The following is a 17,314-nucleotide window of genomic DNA, read 5'->3' as shown; positions in this document are numbered from 1 at the left end:
TCCAAGTTGAGAATGTTAAATAGAAAACTACAATTAAAAATGTTATAAAATAAAAGAGTTGTATAGTTTTGAGAATATAATGTGCAAAATATTGACTAATGTTCACAGTATAGAGAATAATGTGCAGTAAAGATTTGCATCAAGTCGAGGCTCAAACTAAGTCTGCTACTAATTCCTTTTTTCATCACCAAATCTATTACATTTTTCAATTAGTTGATAATATTTATACTTAATAAATGTTTTATTTTGAATTGTCATTTTGTTCGACCAACAGCGTAAAACCCAAAGATATGAAATTTAAAATGACACAGAAAAGCAGCAAACCCTCACATTTTTAGAAGCTTAAGCCAGAGATTGTGGGCAATTTTTACTGATAAAAATTGCTTCTGCTTTACTAAAGATTTTAAGAGTCTTAACGAATCAGCTGGGGTTTACGCTACAGCCTGAAGGTCCGTCTACAGTTTCTTGTCTCATTTGTCTTGTCTTTATATTCGAGGCCAATCTTAAAATAAAATCCATGAACCTCTCAACGGGTGTGTGTTGTGGTGGTTGTTTCCATGGTGCCGAACTGACGCAGAAGTAAACAAAAGAAATTACAACCCAATTAAATGAAAACGTTTTACGAGATCTCGCAATAGCACATCTTTTTTTTTTTTTTTTTCCTACGTGTCACTTCCGATGCTCCGTATAATTGACCAATTTAAAAAAAAAAGACAAAATAAATGAAAAGGAAGACTTCCAGTAAACTGCTGAAGAGGTTTTATTTCAGACATTTGGTTTCTAGATGAAGATTACAATCATTCTGGTGACACACCTGTATAACAATAACAATCTATATCTGCTCTGCTCCTCCACAATGACTTTCATTTTCATTTCACTTTAAAGCGCTGAGTCATCTTCAGATTTCTGTTTCAACATGACGAGCAAATGTTTTGGAAAACACTGACTAATGCACTTTAGCAGTTAAACCCCTTTAAATATATATTTGTAATTTTGGGATAACCTCATTCACAATGATTCAACGACAGCTCATCAGACCTCAAGTCTTTGTTCCACATGGTGGAGTCATAAAAACATAAAAAAAAGGTTCAAATCATTCGACACAATTTAGATTCGAACAGAGACTTTTAAAGTAACAGTAGTGTGACCAAATTTAGTGAGTAAAATGAAAAGCTTTTTTCCCCCTACACAGGTATTATAACAAACTAACAGTAAAACTGTTAAAACAGCTTCAACGTTATGATCCTGAACACTGGAGAACCTTTTCAGCCTGAACGTGAAAGAAGCGAGACGTTTACATCTCAAACATAATTACGTCATGTAAAGTAAGAAGGAGCAAACCCGGCTGTTTCTTTGCTAGACTTTTGTTGCAAAGACATAAATGATCAAGTATACTCTAAAGCTGTAATAGGCAGAAAAACCTTCTTCCAAAGCTGTTAAATTAATTTGGACTATATTGCATCCAGAAAATGTAGTTGAGCGTGGCCTCCACTGTGTCGTCATCCATCAAATGAAACGTACAGTTCATGAGCCACAGAAGCTGCGTTACGTCAGCGGATCTTCCTCCAGTAGCAGCTTCAACGTTTCCTCCCTGATTACTGACTAAAGTCTGCTTCCAGCCACAAAGGAAACAGTTTATTAGCATCGCTCTGCTTTACTCAGTCCTAAACGGCGTCATGCAGCAGCAAAATCCAACATGGCGGCGGCTCCTCTTCCTCCATCAGGATCCCCAGAACATGGAGCTCAGCTGGCCTTTGGGCGGACGGATCTGTCGGCTCTGCAGCGACGTCTGCGCGGGGGGAAAAATGTATTTTTAAAAAAAGAAACAAACCAAGATTTAGACCTCAAAACTAATCAACATACTTTATAAATGTCTTTTTTTCTTTTTCTACCTTGTTCTTTAGTGCCTATTCTATTTGTTTCTGTTATTTAAAGCGGCAATATGTATGGAGGGCAGAACCTGCCAATATCAAAAAAATTAATAAATTACATCATAAATAAATAAATGTGCCATTAAATGTACCGAAATCATTCAGATAAATGTAGGCATTCATTCATTAATTGATACAATGTGACAATTTGATATTTCTGTTTTAATTTGCTTTTTATTTATTTACCTTTGTATTAATTCCCCTATTTATCTACTCTTCTATTTAATTTTCCCTTTTATTTATTTTTATTAACTTAAATTGATTTATTTTTGCATTTATTTGTTTTTATTTAAAAATGTATATTTACATTTATTCATTATTAAATTCATGTATGCATTATTTTCCCTTTGCAATTTCCCCCCCAACGTATTTATTTCTGTATTCTTTTTTTGCTTTAACTTATCATTATGAAGTAAATGTTGATGACAGCGTGATGGCTATAGAATAATGACACCATCGGCCACCGGGGTCACGATCTCCCGGGGAAATGGCGGCTCCGTTCAAAAAAATGTAATAAAATACCCAACAATATAAGATACAAACAATAACAATAATAAAACAGATATGATGTGTTGTAAATAAAATCGTGTACTAGAAATAATAATAAAAAAAAAGTTTTGAAAAGTGATTTAAAAGATGTCACCGATTAAAAGCGGAATAAAGAGTGCAGCTTGAGTTAATGCAACGTACATTAACAATTTTATCAGTTCATATAGCAGCCCAAATAGGAAAAAATCTAACAAAAACAATAAATAAAATGTTGCAAGACTAAAAATTACAACTATAAAACAAAAAAATCAATGATTAAAATAGAATAAAATATGATTAAATCTTAAAAACTAAGGCTATATTACTCCAAATTAAAAGTCAGATTAATTAATATATATTTTTTTATCTTTAATAATTTCTTTATAAAAATATAGTATTTTATTATTAGTAAAAACAGTGGGTAACGTACGTCTAGAAACTGTTTGAGTCTGATGAATGAGCCCATCTCTCCGCTGGTGGTCACCGCTTGAATTCTGCAGACAACAAACATCCAACATGTCAGACTGGAGGAAGTTAAACTGGGAAAATATATTTAACCTGCTGGTGAAAAGCTCAACATGCTTTAAATCTTTCTCTCTGTGTGAGTGTGTACCTCGGGAAGTATTCCTCTTTAAGCATTAGGATGAGTTTCCAGAACTGGGCCTGATACTGCTTCATCAGAGCGTTACCACAAACCTGAAGAAGAAGAAGACACACAGACAACGAGACAGATGTTTAACCCACAGCTGCTTTCACTGACCACAGGAATACACAATGATGGAAGGAGTACTAAAAAAAAGTATTAAAGAAATTAGTGGCGTTAAAACAAATTTTGGCATTAAAAAAATGATGGTATTAACTGTGACAGCCCTAGTATAAAACAAACGTTTGTTTAACAAGAGATGAATGCATACAAATTTGTCAACATTACAATCCAAACATACGTCAAACTGCACTAAAGTCTGTGAGATCTTTGGTTTTCTAACCGTGGCCTTGTCTTTTTGTGAAGTAGTCGTATGTGCCGGTCTGATGTATAGAAACAGCAACGTTGATGTTTAAAAAAAAAAAAAAAAAAAAAGGAACAGGACTCACCTCCAGAAAGTCGAACAGCAGCGTTGCCGTGATGTCAGCCAGCGGCTCCATGTTGAGCATCTGAGCCAACCAACGCCAGCCGTGGTTCAGCCCGTGAGGAGCAGCCTGAAACACATCCAGGAAGGTTTAAAGATGCAGAAGCTTAATCATATTTTATAAACATACAGTGAAGTGAGACGGTTCTTACCCCCTGCTTGGAGCCGTAGGGCCACCTCAGCTGGATCACGGCGGCGTAGAGGCGGATCATCCCCGACATCCTCTTCAGGAAACTGTCCTGACCTTCGACCCCGGAGTCGTCCACGCGGTAACCAAGAATCCTGATGAAGGATTATTATTGTTGTGATTAATCAAACTAAATGAAATAATAGATGAAAAGGAAGGAGCAGCGACACATTTCTGTCCTCCTGACCTCTGGTATTCCTCCACAGCTGTGCCGTCCTTCATCGGGGGGTAATGCGGGACCGAGTACGGACATTTCTTGTGCAGGTGGGCGAGGAGGAGCTCGCCCACCCGAGGGTGCAGCTCCCAGATGCCGGAGGCCACCACGGCGATGGGGAAAGCGGCTTCGTGGTGAGCCGCCACCTCCTCCTCTCCTTGTTTCTACAGGGGAAAAAAAATCCAACCCCAAAAGGAGTTGTCGTCATTTGGTTTGTTGTGGGTTTCTTGGAAATAAGTCATTCAGCAGGATAAAAGCAAAACAAATGAGTTGTTCAGAACGACCATATTTTGGTGTTGAATCACACATCCTTGTTTCTGGGATAATATATCAAAAACAGACTCACCACAAACTTCTCAGCCAGTTTGAAGCTGACGAAGTCCTGGCCCTGAGGATGCTGGGAGGTAGAGACGGACCTCCCCCCCGACACCAGCGACCGTCCCGACAGCAGCTTGTCGATCTTGTCGAAGATTTCTCGGAGCTGCGATCCGGAGTTGCTGGAGATCTGGCTGACGGGGATGCTGGCGGCTTTCTGGAGCTCCAGCTTCAGCTTCTTTGTCTTTGAGTCCACAGAAGAGAAATTAAACTCATCTGTACAGAGTTTCTTTCCACAACATTACTAAATATCATGGCTGGTTATTGAACCTCAATAATTTTTGGGCACCAACCAAAATCTGTCCATAACAGATTATTGAAGACGGTCAAGTACTGGAAAGCTTTTTTAATTTGTAAATCTTTGAGCTGCATTTTTTGTATGAAAGGTGCCATATAAATAAAAAAAAAATACATTATTATTATTATTGAAGCACAAACTCACCTGGGCATCTTTTGGGGAGTTGAGTTGTTCGATGGACTGAGCACACTGAGCAGCCGACTCCTGAATCTCCTTATACCATTTCAGCGTGCTCTCTTCAGCGCTGTTCTGCAGCCCTGATGGAAGAAAACAACAACCAAATGTTTTAAAGCACTCACAGTATGCTGTACACCTGTATTACAGATTATATGTTACGCAGTAATAACTGTAGCGACCGTCTTTTTGCTGATATGCATGTATAAACGAAGGGTCAGATGACTGATCGCTCTCTAACCTTTCCTCTTTGCCTTCTCTTTGGCCGTCTCCACCGCCTTCTTCTGCGCTTCCTGCTGCGCCTGCAGCTCCGCCTGCTTCCTGCGCTGCTCATCCTCCTCTTGGTCCTTCTTCTTCTTCTCTTGAGCCTTGGCGACCTCCTCCTGCATCAGCCGGATCAGCGCTCTCATCTCGTGGAGGGCTCGCTCGGCCACCGTCATGTCATCCACGCTGGGAAACTCTCCCTGGAAACAGACAGTAGCCCTTTAACACTATGATTTTAAAGCTCTCTCCAGATGTCTTTTTTCCCCGTCAGAGTAGGAAGGAGCCACGTATCAGGAGTTGAACTGACCTCTGCGGTCTTCCGCACCACCTCCGACAGCTGGGAGCACAGCTGGTTCCCGCGGGTGCAGAAGGAGCTGAGGCTGGCCGCTGGGAGGTCGGTCTTGGTCTGGGTGGACGGCTCCAGCAGCTGGTTGAGCTGCAGGATCTCCTCCTGGATGGTGTTGAGGTTACGCAGCCGCTCCCTGCCGTCCGCCTGCCGCTGCCGCTCGAGCTCCGCCTCACGCAGGCGCTGCTGCTCCGCCTCCCTCAGACGCAGGTTGATGATCTGACGCCGAGGACAGAAGACGTGTTTATACCGTTACGAAACATGCTAACAGAAGTTGTGAGTTCAGGTGTATCACATTGTCATGAAACAGCTTCATAAAAACCACGAGACTTCGTGGCGTTTCCAGACCTTTAAAGCAACATCATGCCTACATGTCGTCTGATGATCTTACCTTCATCCTGTGTCGCTGCTCCTCCTTCAGCTTCTCCTGACGCCCGATGCTCTCTTTAGTTCTACACGGCAGGAAGAAGAAAACCAGACGCACATAAATAACAGTTCAGTAACATTAATATTTGCGTGGTTGTCAGCGGCTCTTACTCTCTGTCCATCATGTCCCTCATAATCTGGTACTCCTGCCTCTGTTTCAGCTCCATGAACTCCTCGAAGCGTTTCAGCTGCTCCGATTCGGAGCTCGCAACCGCCGCCACCAGCCTCTCCTGCATCTCCTGCCGCAGTTTGAGCGCCAGCTGAGCCGACAGATTCAAGACATCAATCAGGTGAGACCGTCTGTTATTACACCTTACTAATCACACATTCATAGTAAACAGGTTACATACATTTATCAGGACCTCTGGGTATAAAACAGACAAGAGATGGTCCTAAAAACAGCCTGAACTTTGACTTATGAGTCATGAAATTCTTAGCAAAGAGTTGAACTGAGAGTGTGTATAAAGAAGCTTACAATAACTTCTAGCAAAGTGTCCAACATTATATATGATTCAATATACTGAAACATGAAAGCATATATAAACATATTTCTCCTATAGGTAGGTTGACATTTTTATTCTTAAAAAAACCCAAATAATTTAAACAAAGAAAAAAACATTTGAAATAAAATAAAATAAATTCAGGAAATTAAACCAAAAAAATAGATGTTCATCTTGTCTGTGCACATTTATGTCCTCGTATAAAACACACTTTGATCTAGTTAACATAAAACTTTTCAACATTTTCTTGACAGACGGTTGTTAAAGTTGACTTTATGGGACTTCAGGTGGGATAATAAAGAATCATCGTGTCTGACCTTGGCCTTTTCTCGCTGTTCCTCCTCAAATTTAATAATACGTCCCGCCATCTCCATGGCTTTGGGCGACAGCAGGGAAATGGCAGGTTGTGAAACAGGACTGGAAACGTCGCTGATATCTTCCTCTGGATCTTCATCCTTCACCTCATCACTAACAGTCTGCAGCACATTAAGATAAAGATGAGAGTCAGAAATATAGACAGAAATCACAGTGTAGTTTTTTTTCCCTCACATAAAAAAACACAGAAAGGTCAGCATGTATTCAGGATGACAGACTCGCCTGCGGGGCAGCAGAAAGTGCGGCGTGCCTGCCGTTGAGGTCGGGGATGGATCCTGAGGAGGAAGCCGAAGTGGAGATCTTATCTGAGAGGCCGGGGCTGGAGCCTCCGGAGCTGGAGCTCAGAAAGCAGGACTTCTGCAGGGGCAACGAGCTGAGGCGCTCCAGAATGACCCCAGAGTGTGAGGACAGGCTGAGGGCCTCTTTGCACCCCGCTAAAATATGCTGGAAGAAACACAGAGACATTAAACCTCTAGTTTACTTCACTCATGGAGCGTGTTTTACGGTTTAAATGTACCAAAGGCTTTTATTTTTGAAGCTGAGATGACCACATATGACCATAACATTAGTTTCCATACACACTTCTGTTCAAAAGTTTGGAATAAGCTGTTTTAACATGCACATTTCTTTTAGTTGGTTTATTATATTTTTTTGTTAAATATTGTACTGCCTTGTATCTTGAGAACTGAAGCAGCAGGTCCTGCAGTTGCACTTTTTATTATTTTCTAATAAAAGGTGTATGTATTTGCCATTAATCATTGTTTACTTGTTTATATCCATAATTAATTTATCCTTGATTCCCTTACAAGAAAAACGTTGATGAATCCTGACCTGCTCTGTCCAGTAGCACATATTTATTTCAAAGTCACACTGACTGAATCTTTGGCAAAAAAAAGTTACTGTATTGATTTTAAATCATTGAATCGTATCGTATCGTATCGTATCGCTCTAGATGAGCCAAATATCGTCCTGAATCGTATCGGAACCATGGAAATCGTATCGTATCGTTGTAAAAACGTATCGTTACACCCCTATTAAATAAACGAATTAAACCCAGAGTTTCCACCTGCTTCATAGTGGTTGGTTGGTTGGTTGGTGGTTTTGGGCCAAAATACATTTCTGATCTTCTGCTATGTTCTGAACCATCCAGACCTCTCAGCTCATCTGGATCAGGTCTACTTAGTGTCCCCAGAGTCACAACTAAACATGCAGAAGCCAGTGTAGAGACCTCAGAACTGGACTGATATGATCCACTTTCTTGGTCTTAGTGAGGACTCATCACAATAAACTCATGCAATGATTAAATGAACTAATTAAACTCAGTGCTTCATATCGGTCTTAATGGGGATTTTAGCAAACTGTGGTAATTAACAGCCCTCATTACAGATAGTCCTGGTGGAGAGAAGTAGTTAAACGGTCACTTAAGACAGATAAATGAGTTAATTCACTAAGTTATCCATCTAAACCAGCAGAGACATCTGAACCAGCAGAGACACCTAAACCAGCAGAGACACCTAAACCAGCAGAGACATCTAAACCAGCAGAGACACCTAAACCAGCAGAGACATCTGAACCAGCAGAGACACCTGAACCAGCAGAGACATCTGAACCAGCAGAGACACCTAAACCAGCAGAGACATCTGAACCAGCAGAGACATCTAAACCAGCAGAGACATCTAAACCAGCAGAGACACCTGAACCAGCAGAGACACCTGAACCAGCAGAGACATCTAAACCAGCAGAGACACCTGAACCAGCAGAGACACCTAAACCAGCAGAGACATCTGAACCAGCAGAGACACCTAAACCAGCAGAGACATCTGAACCAGCAGAGACACCTGAACCAGCAGAGACACCTGAACCAGCAGAGACACCTGAACCAGCAGAGACATCTAAACCAGCAGAGACACCTGAACCAGCAGAGACACCTAAACCAGCAGAGACATCTGAACCAGCAGAGACACCTGAACCAGCAGAGACACCTAAACCAGCAGAGACATCTGAACCAGCAGAGACACCTAAACCAGCAGAGACATCTGAACCAGCAGAGACATCTGAACCAGCAGAGACATCTGAACCAGCAGAGACATCTAAACCAGCAGAGACACCTGAACCAGCAGAGACATCTGAACCAGCAGAGACATCTGAACCAGCAGAGACATCTAAACCAGCAGAGACACCTGAACCAGCAGAGACACCTAAACCAGCAGAGACATCTAAACCAGCAGAGACACCTAAACCAGCAGAGACACCTAAACCAGCAGAGACATCTAAACCAGCAGAGACATCTAAACCAGCAGAGACATCTAAACCAGCAGAGACATCTAAACCAGCAGAGACATCTGAACCAGCAGAGACACCTGAACCAACAGAGACATCTAAACCAGCAGAGACACCTAAACCAGCAGAGACACCTGAACCAGCAGAGACACCTGAACCAACAGAGACATATAAACCAGCAGAGACACCTAAACCAGCAGAGACATCTGAACCAGCAGAGACACCTGAACCAACAGAGACATCTAAACCAGCAGAGACACCTGAACCAGCAGAGACACCTGAACCAGCAGAGACACCTAAACCAGCAGAGACATCTGAACCAGCAGAGACACCTGAACCAACAGAGACATCTAAACCAGCAGAGACACCTAAACCAGCAGAGACATCTGAACCAGCAGAGACACCTGAACCAACAGAGACATCTAAACCAGCAGAGACACCTGAACCAGCAGAGACATCTGAACCAGCAGAGACACCTGAACCAACAGAGACATCTAAACCAGCAGAGACACCTGAACCAGCAGAGACACCTAAACCAGCAGAGACACCTGAACCAGCAGAGACACCTGAACCAGCAGAGACACCTAAACCAGCAGAGACACCTAAACCAGCAGAGACACCTAAACCAGCAGAGACATCTGAACCAGCAGAGACACCTAAACCAGCAGAGACATCTGAACCAGCAGAGACACCTGAACCAACAGAGACATCTAAACCAGCAGAGACACCTAAACCAGCAGAGACATCTGAACCAGCAGAGACACCTGAACCAACAGAGACATCTAAACCAGCAGAGACATCTGAACCAGCAGAGACACCTGAACCAGCAGAGACATCTGAACCAACAGAGACATCTAAACCAGCAGAGACACCTGAACCAGCAGAGACATCTGAACCAGCAGAGACATCTAAACCAGCAGAGACACCTGAACCAGCAGAGACACCTAAACCAGCAGAGACATCTGAACCAGCAGAGACATCTAAACCAGCAGAGACACCTGAACCAGCAGAGACATCTGAACCAGCAGAGACACCTAAACCAGTAGAGACATCTGAACCAGCAGAGACACCTAAACCAGCAGAGACATCTAAACCAGCAGAGACACCTAAACCAGCAGAGACACCTGAACCAGCAGAGACATCTAAACCAGCAGAGACATCTGAACCAGCAGAGACATCTGAACCAGCAGAGACATCTAAACCAGCAGAGACACCTGAACCAGCAGAGACATCTGAACCAGCAGAGACATCTAAACCAGCAGAGACATCTGAACCAGCAGAGACATCTAAACCAGCAGAGACACCTAAACCAGCAGAGACACCTGAACCAGCAGAGACACCTAAACCAGCAGAGACATCTGAACCAGCAGAGACATCTAAACCAGCAGAGACATCTAAACCAGCAGAGACACCTGAACCAGCAGAGACATCTGAACCAGCAGAGACATCTAAACCAGCAGAGACACCTGAACCAGCAGAGACACCTGAACCAGCAGAGACATCTAAACCAGCAGAGACATCTAAACCAGCAGAGACACCTAAACCAGCAGAGACATCTGAACCAGCAGAGACACCTAAACCAGCAGAGACATCTAAACCAGCAGAGACATCTAAACCAGCAGAGACACCTAAACCAGCAGAGACACCTGAACCAGCAGAGACATCTAAACCAGCAGAGACATCTGAACCAGCAGAGACATCTAAACCAGCAGAGACACCTGAACCAGCAGAGACATCTGAACCAGCAGAGACATCTAAACCAGCAGAGACATCTGAACCAGCAGAGACATCTAAACCAGCAGAGACACCTGAAACCAGCAGAAGACACCCTGAACCAGCAGAGACACCTAAACCAGCAGAGACATCTGAACCAGCAGAGACATCTAACCAGCAGAGACATCTAAACCAGCAAGAGACACCTGAACCAGCAGAGACATCTGAACCAGCAGGAGACATCTAAACCAGCAGAGACATCTGAACCAGCAGAGACATCTAAACCAGCAGAGACATCCTAAACAAGCAGAGACATCTAAACCAGCCAGAGACACCTAAACCAGCAGAGACATCTAAACCAGCAGAGGACATCCTAAACCAGCAGAGACACCTGAAACCAGCAGAGACATCTGAACCAGCAGAGACACCTAATAACCAGCAGAGACATATCTGAACCAGCAGAGACACCTAAACCAGCAGAGACCATCTAAACCAGCAGAGACAACCTAAACCAGCAGAGACACCTGAACCAGCAGAGACATCTAACCAGCAGAGACATCTGAAACCAGCAGAGACATCTAAACCAGCAGACGACATCTAACCAGCAGAGACATCTAAACCAGCAGAGACACCTGAACCAGCAGAGACATCTGAACAGCGAGACATCTAAACCAGCAGAGACATCTGAACCAGCAGTAGACATCTGAAACCAGCAGAGAACCTAAACCAGCAGAGACACCTGAACCAGCAGAGACACCTAACCAGCAGGAGACATCTGAACCAGCAGAGACATCTAAACCAGCAGAGACACCTGAACCAGCAGGAGACATCTGAACCAGCAGAGACATCTAACCAGCAGAGACATCTCTAACCAAGCAGAGACATCTAAACCAGCAGAGACACCTAAACCAGCAGAGACATCTAAACCAGCAGAGACACCTGAACCAGCAGAGACATCGAACAGCAGAGACACCTTGAACCAGCAGAGACACCTGAACCACAGAGACATCTAAACAGCAGAGACCACCTAAACCAGCAGAGCAATCTAACCAGCAGAGACACCTAAACCAGCAGAGACATCTGAACCAGCAGAGACACCTGAACCAGCAGAGACATCTGAACCAGCAGAGACACCTAAACCAGCAGAGACATCTGAACCAGCAGAGACATCTAAACCAGCAGAGACATCTAAACCAGCAGAGACACCTAAACCAGCAGAGACATCTGAACCAGCAGAGACACCTAAACCAGCAGAGACATCTGAACCAGCAGAGACACCTAAACCAGCAGAGACACCTAAACCAGCAGAGACACCTAAACCAGCAGAGACACCTGAACCAGCAGAGACACCTAAACCAGCAGAGACATCTAAACCAGCAGAGACATCTAAACCAGCAGAGACACCTGAACCAGCAGAGACATCTAAACCAGCAGAGACATCTGAACCAGCAGAGACATCTGAACCAGCAGAGACACCTGAACCAGCAGAGACACCTAAACCAGCAGAGACATCTGAACCAGCAGAGACATGTAAACCAGCAGAGACATCTGAACCAGCAGAGACATCTAAACCAGCAGAGACATCTGAACCAGCAGAGACATCTGAACCAGCAGAGACACCTGAACCAGCAGAGACACCTAAACCAGCAGAGACATCTGAACCAGCAGAGACACCTGAACCAGCAGAGACATCTAAACCAGCAGAGACACCTGAACCAGCAGAGACACCTGAACCAGCAGAGACATCTAAACCAGCAGAGACACCTGAACCAGCAGAGACACCTAAACCAGCAGAGACATCTGAACCAGCAGAGACACCTTCAACCAGCAGAGACATCTAAACCAGCAGAGACACCTGAACCAGCAGAGACACCTGAACCAGCAGAGACACCTGAACCAGCAGAGACATCTAAACCAGCAGAGACACCTGAACCAGCAGAGACACCTAAACCAGCAGAGACAGTCTGAACCAGCAGAGACACCCTGAACCAGCAGAGACACCTAAACCAGCAGAGACAATCTGAACCAGCAGAGACACCTAAACCAGCAGAGACATCTGAACCAGCAGAGACATCTGAACCAGCAGAGACATCTGAACCAGCAGAGACATCTAAACCAGCAGAGACACCTGAACCAGCAGAGACATCTGAACCAGCAGAGACATCTAAACCAGCAGAGACATCTAAACCAGCAGAGACACCTGAACCAGCAGAGACACCTAAACCAGCAGAGACATCTAAACCAGCAGAGACACCTAAACCAGCAGAGACACCTAAACCAGCAGAGACATCTAAACCAGCAGAGACATCTAAACCAGCAGAGACATCTAAACCAGCAGAGACATCTAAACCAGCAGAGACATCTGAACCAGCAGAGACACCTGAACCAACAGAGACATCTAAACAGCAGAGACACCTAAACCAGCAGAGACACCTGAACCAGCAGAGACACCTGAACCAACAGAGACATATAAACCAGCAGAGACACCTAAACCAGCAGAGACATCTGAACCAGCAGAGACACCTGAACCAACAGAGACATCTAAACCAGCAGAGACACCTGAACCAGCAGAGACACCTGAACCAGCAGAGACACCTAAACCAGCAGAGACATCTAAACCAGCAGAGACACCTGAACCAACAGAGACATCTAAACCAGCAGAGACACCTAAACCAGCAGAGACATCTGAACCAGCAGAGACACCTGAACCAACAGAGACATCTAAACCAGCAGAGACACCTGAACCAGCAGAGACATCTGAACCAGCAGAGACACCTGAACCAACAGAGACATCTAAACCAGCAGAGACACCTGAACCAGCAGAGACACCTAAACCAGCAGAGACACCTGAACCAGCAGAGACACCTGAACCAGCAGAGACACCTAAACCAGCAGAGACACCTAAACCAGCAGAGACACCTAAACCAGCAGAGACATCTGAACCAGCAGAGACACCTAAACCAGCAGAGACATCTGAACCAGCAGAGACACCTGAACCAACAGAGACATCTAAACCAGCAGAGACACCTAAACCAGCAGAGACATCTGAACCAGCAGAGACACCTGAACCAACAGAGACATCTAAACCAGCAGAGACATCTGAACCAGCAGAGACACCTGAACCAGCAGAGACATCTGAACCAACAGAGACATCTAAACCAGCAGAGACACCTGAACCAGCAGAGACATCTGAACCAGCAGAGACATCTAAACCAGCAGAGACACCTGAACCAGCAGAGACACCTGAACCAGCAGAGACACCTAAACCAGCAGAGACACCTGAACCAGCAGAGACATCTGAACCAGCAGAGACATCTAAACCAGCAGAGACACCTGAACCAGCAGAGACATCTGAACCAGCAGAGACACCTAAACCAGTAGAGACATCTGAACCAGCAGAGACACCTAAACCAGCAGAGACATCTAAACCAGCAGAGACACCTAAACCAGCAGAGACACCTGAACCAGCAGAGACATCTAAACCAGCAGAGACATCTGAACCAGCAGAGACATCTAAACCAGCAGAGACATCTAAACCAGCAGAGACATCTAAACCAGCAGAGACACCTGAACCAGCAGAGACATCTGAACCAGCAGAGACATCTAAACCAGCAGAGACATCTGAACCAGCAGAGACATCTAAACCAGCAGAGACACCTAAACCAGCAGAGACACCTGAACCAGCAGAGACACCTAAACCAGCAGAGACATCTGAACCAGCAGAGACATCTAAACCAGCAGAGACATCTAAACCAGCAGAGACACCTGAACCAGCAGAGACATCTGAACCAGCAGAGACATCTAAACCAGCAGAGACATCTAAACCAGCAGAGACACCTAAACCAGCAGAGACACCTAAACCAGCAGAGACATCTAAACCAGCAGAGACACCTAAACCAGCAGAGACACCTGAACCAGCAGAGACATCTGAACCAGCAGAGACACCTAAACCAGTAGAGACATCTGAACCAGCAGAGACACCTAAACCAGCAGAGACATCTAAACCAGCAGAGACACCTAAACCAGCAGAGACACCTGAACCAGCAGAGACATCTAAACCAGCAGAGACATCTGAACCAGCAGAGACATCTAAACCAGCAGAGACATCTAAACCAGCAGAGACACCTGAACCAGCAGAGACATCTGAACCAGCAGAGACATCTAAACCAGCAGAGACACCTGAACCAGCAGAGACACCTGAACCAGCAGAGACACCTGAACCAGCAGAGACACCTAAACCAGCAGAGACACCTGAACCAGCAGAGACACCTGAACCAGCAGAGACATCTGAACCAGCAGAGACATCTAAACCAGCAGAGACATCTGAACCAGCAGAGACACCTGAACCAGCAGAGACACCTGAACCAGCAGAGACACCTAAACCAGCAGAGACACCTGAACCAGCAGAGACACCTAAACCAGCAGAGACACCTAAACCAGCAGAGACACCTAAACCAGCAGAGACACCTAAACCAGCAGAGACACCTAAACCAGCAGAGACACCTAAACCAGCAGAGACACCTAAACCAGCAGAGACATCTAAACCAGCAGAGACATCTGAACCAGCAGAGACACCTAAACCAGCAGAGACACCTAAACCAGCAGAGACACCTAAACCAGCAGAGACACCTAAACCAGCAGAGACATCTAAACCAGCAGAGACACCTGAACCAGCAGAGACATCTGAACCAGCAGAGACATCTAAACCAGCAGAGACACCTAAACCAGCAGAGACATCTAAACCAGCAGAGACACCTGAACCAGCAGAGACATCTAAACCAGCAGAGACATCTGAACCAGCAGAGACACCTGAACCAGCAGAGACACCTGAACCAGCAGAGACATGTCTGTCTGTCTGTCTGTCTGTCTAACATGAACTAGCCTTTAGCCTCCATGCTAACGCTGTTAGCTCGGTGTTAGGGTAACTCACCTCTCCTCTCTCGGACCAGAACGGGTCGTATGTGATGTTTCCCTTCGGGGAGTTTTTTAAAGCCTCTAAAGTTTCCCATCTCAGATTCTCAGCCGGCATCACGACACGAAGACACGAAGACAAGAAGATCAAACAAAACCAGAACCAGAACTAGAAACTGCTGCTAGCTAACACGGGTCAGCTTCCGGCTAGAGTTTGAACCACCGGATGAGGTTACATAAATTACAATCCGACGAGAAACAAGCCCACCAACACGCTGTTGTTTCTGGCTGGGCCATAATAACTTTAATTAAAACAATAATAAAATAAATACATAAAAAAAATAAAAGGGGAAATTAAACAGAAGAGTAAATAGGAGAAATTAATAAAAAGATAAATAAATAAATAAAGAAGCAAATTCAAAGAAAAGAAAACAGGTTGAGTAAATAAATAACAAATAAATGCAAAAATAAAATAAATAAATGCAAAAACTAAAAAAAATTATAATAATTAAAAAAATAATAAAATTAATACATAGAAAATAAAAGGGAAAATTAAACAGAATAGTAAATAAATAGGGAATTAATAAAAAGAGAAATAAATAAATAAAGAAGCAAATTAAAAGAAAAGAAAAGAGGTTGAGTAAATAAATAACAAATACATGCAAAAATAAAATAAAAATAAATAAATAAATGCAAAAACTAAATATATATACATATATATTTCTAAATAAATCAAATAAATACATACAAAATAAAAGGGAAAATTAAACAGAAGAATAAATGAATAGGGAATTAATACAAAGATAAATACATAAATAAATAAAGAAGCAAATTAAAACAGAAATATCATTTTAAGTCACATTTTATTAATAAATTAATGTCTACATTTATTTTTTTTATGTTATTTTTGCAACATTTAATGATATATTTATTAATTTATCGAGTCATTTATTTATTTTGGATTTTGGCAGGTTTGACAAATTTTGAACCACCGGATGTGGTTACATAAATTACAATCCGACGAGAAATAGCCCGCCGACACGCTCTGTTTCCGGCTGGGCTTTAACATAACCTTATTATATATTAAATAAATATCATTTCAAGCCGATAAAATCTAAACTATTTAATTACTGTAGTTTTACAATATTTATTTTACTAATTATGAGTATTTTTGACCCGGTGGCTCAACATGAAACACCATAGTATTACAATCCCTCAAGCGCCCCATCTTTTTAAATCTTATTTATTTAACGCTACTGTACACAAATACTCACCTATCACGCCAAAAACTTCAAACACGACTGCAATACGACACGTGGTAAAATTCGGCGTAAACAAACACCCATTATTATGTATTTAATGTAATAGTTTTACCTGGTCCATGGTGCTGTGTTACTGCACACTCTCCATGACAATCCCATTACAAGTGTTGACATTTGAATTTAACATGATTTTGTTTATATCAAATATAGACCCGAATTAAAGAACAGAACCGAGAGATTTAGAAAATATCCGAATATATTTCATATATGTTTTTTATGTTTGCGAATGAGCAAAGAATATCTTGAATTGCCAAATTTCTTAATGGGGTTTGGCTAAGTAAGACATATTTAGGTAATCTCTTTAAAATGAGTCTGATATCTATATGGTATTTCTAATTTATAC

General features: G+C 43.2%; 1 protein-coding gene across 2 annotated transcripts; it reads right to left on the bottom strand.

The window, feature by feature from the left end:
- Window positions 1-742: 742 nt before the first annotated feature.
- On the bottom strand, window positions 743-17,104 carry gle1 (GLE1 RNA export mediator). Of its 2 annotated transcripts, none has more exons than XM_037776647.1 (15): window positions 17,024-17,104; window positions 6,968-7,189; window positions 6,688-6,846; window positions 5,982-6,130; window positions 5,836-5,896; window positions 5,406-5,663; window positions 5,076-5,298; window positions 4,805-4,917; window positions 4,334-4,546; window positions 3,961-4,151; window positions 3,739-3,868; window positions 3,552-3,656; window positions 3,073-3,155; window positions 2,890-2,953; window positions 743-1,789 (listed from the first exon to the last, which is right to left on the bottom strand). In XM_037776647.1, exons 1-15 carry the CDS (start codon window positions 17,030-17,032, stop codon window positions 1,721-1,723), a joined length of 2,049 nt encoding a protein of 682 aa, XP_037632575.1. In that variant the 5' UTR covers window positions 17,033-17,104; the 3' UTR covers window positions 743-1,720. The 2 variants fall into 2 exon arrangements, with proteins under 2 accessions (XP_037632575.1, XP_037632574.1); XM_037776646.1 differs by lacking the exon at window positions 17,024-17,104 and adding an exon at window positions 15,669-15,880.
- Window positions 17,105-17,314: the final 210 nt, after the last annotated feature.

Source organism: Sebastes umbrosus, chromosome 8, assembly GCF_015220745.1.
Source record: "Sebastes umbrosus isolate fSebUmb1 chromosome 8, fSebUmb1.pri, whole genome shotgun sequence".
NCBI lineage: Eukaryota > Metazoa > Chordata > Actinopteri > Perciformes > Sebastidae > Sebastes > Sebastes umbrosus.
Note: the sequence above shows the minus strand (reverse complement) of the source record. Positions and strands in the feature narration are given on the sequence as shown.

What these genes read in the sequence shown, in the direction of transcription:
- gle1 (XM_037776646.1), bottom strand. Translation starts at nt 15,767, where the DNA reads ATGCCGGCTGAGAATCTGAGATGGGAAACTTTAGAGGCTTTAAAAAAC. An exon ending in AAAGAGGAATACTTCCCGAG is followed by an intron (nt 2,954 to 3,072) that starts GTACACACTCAC and finishes TGTTGTCTGCAG; the next exon opens with AATTCAAGCGGTGACCACCA. An exon ending in GACTCAAACAGTTTCTAGAC is followed by an intron (nt 1,790 to 2,889) that starts GTACGTTACCCA and finishes CCCCCCGCGCAG; the next exon opens with ACGTCGCTGCAGAGCCGACA.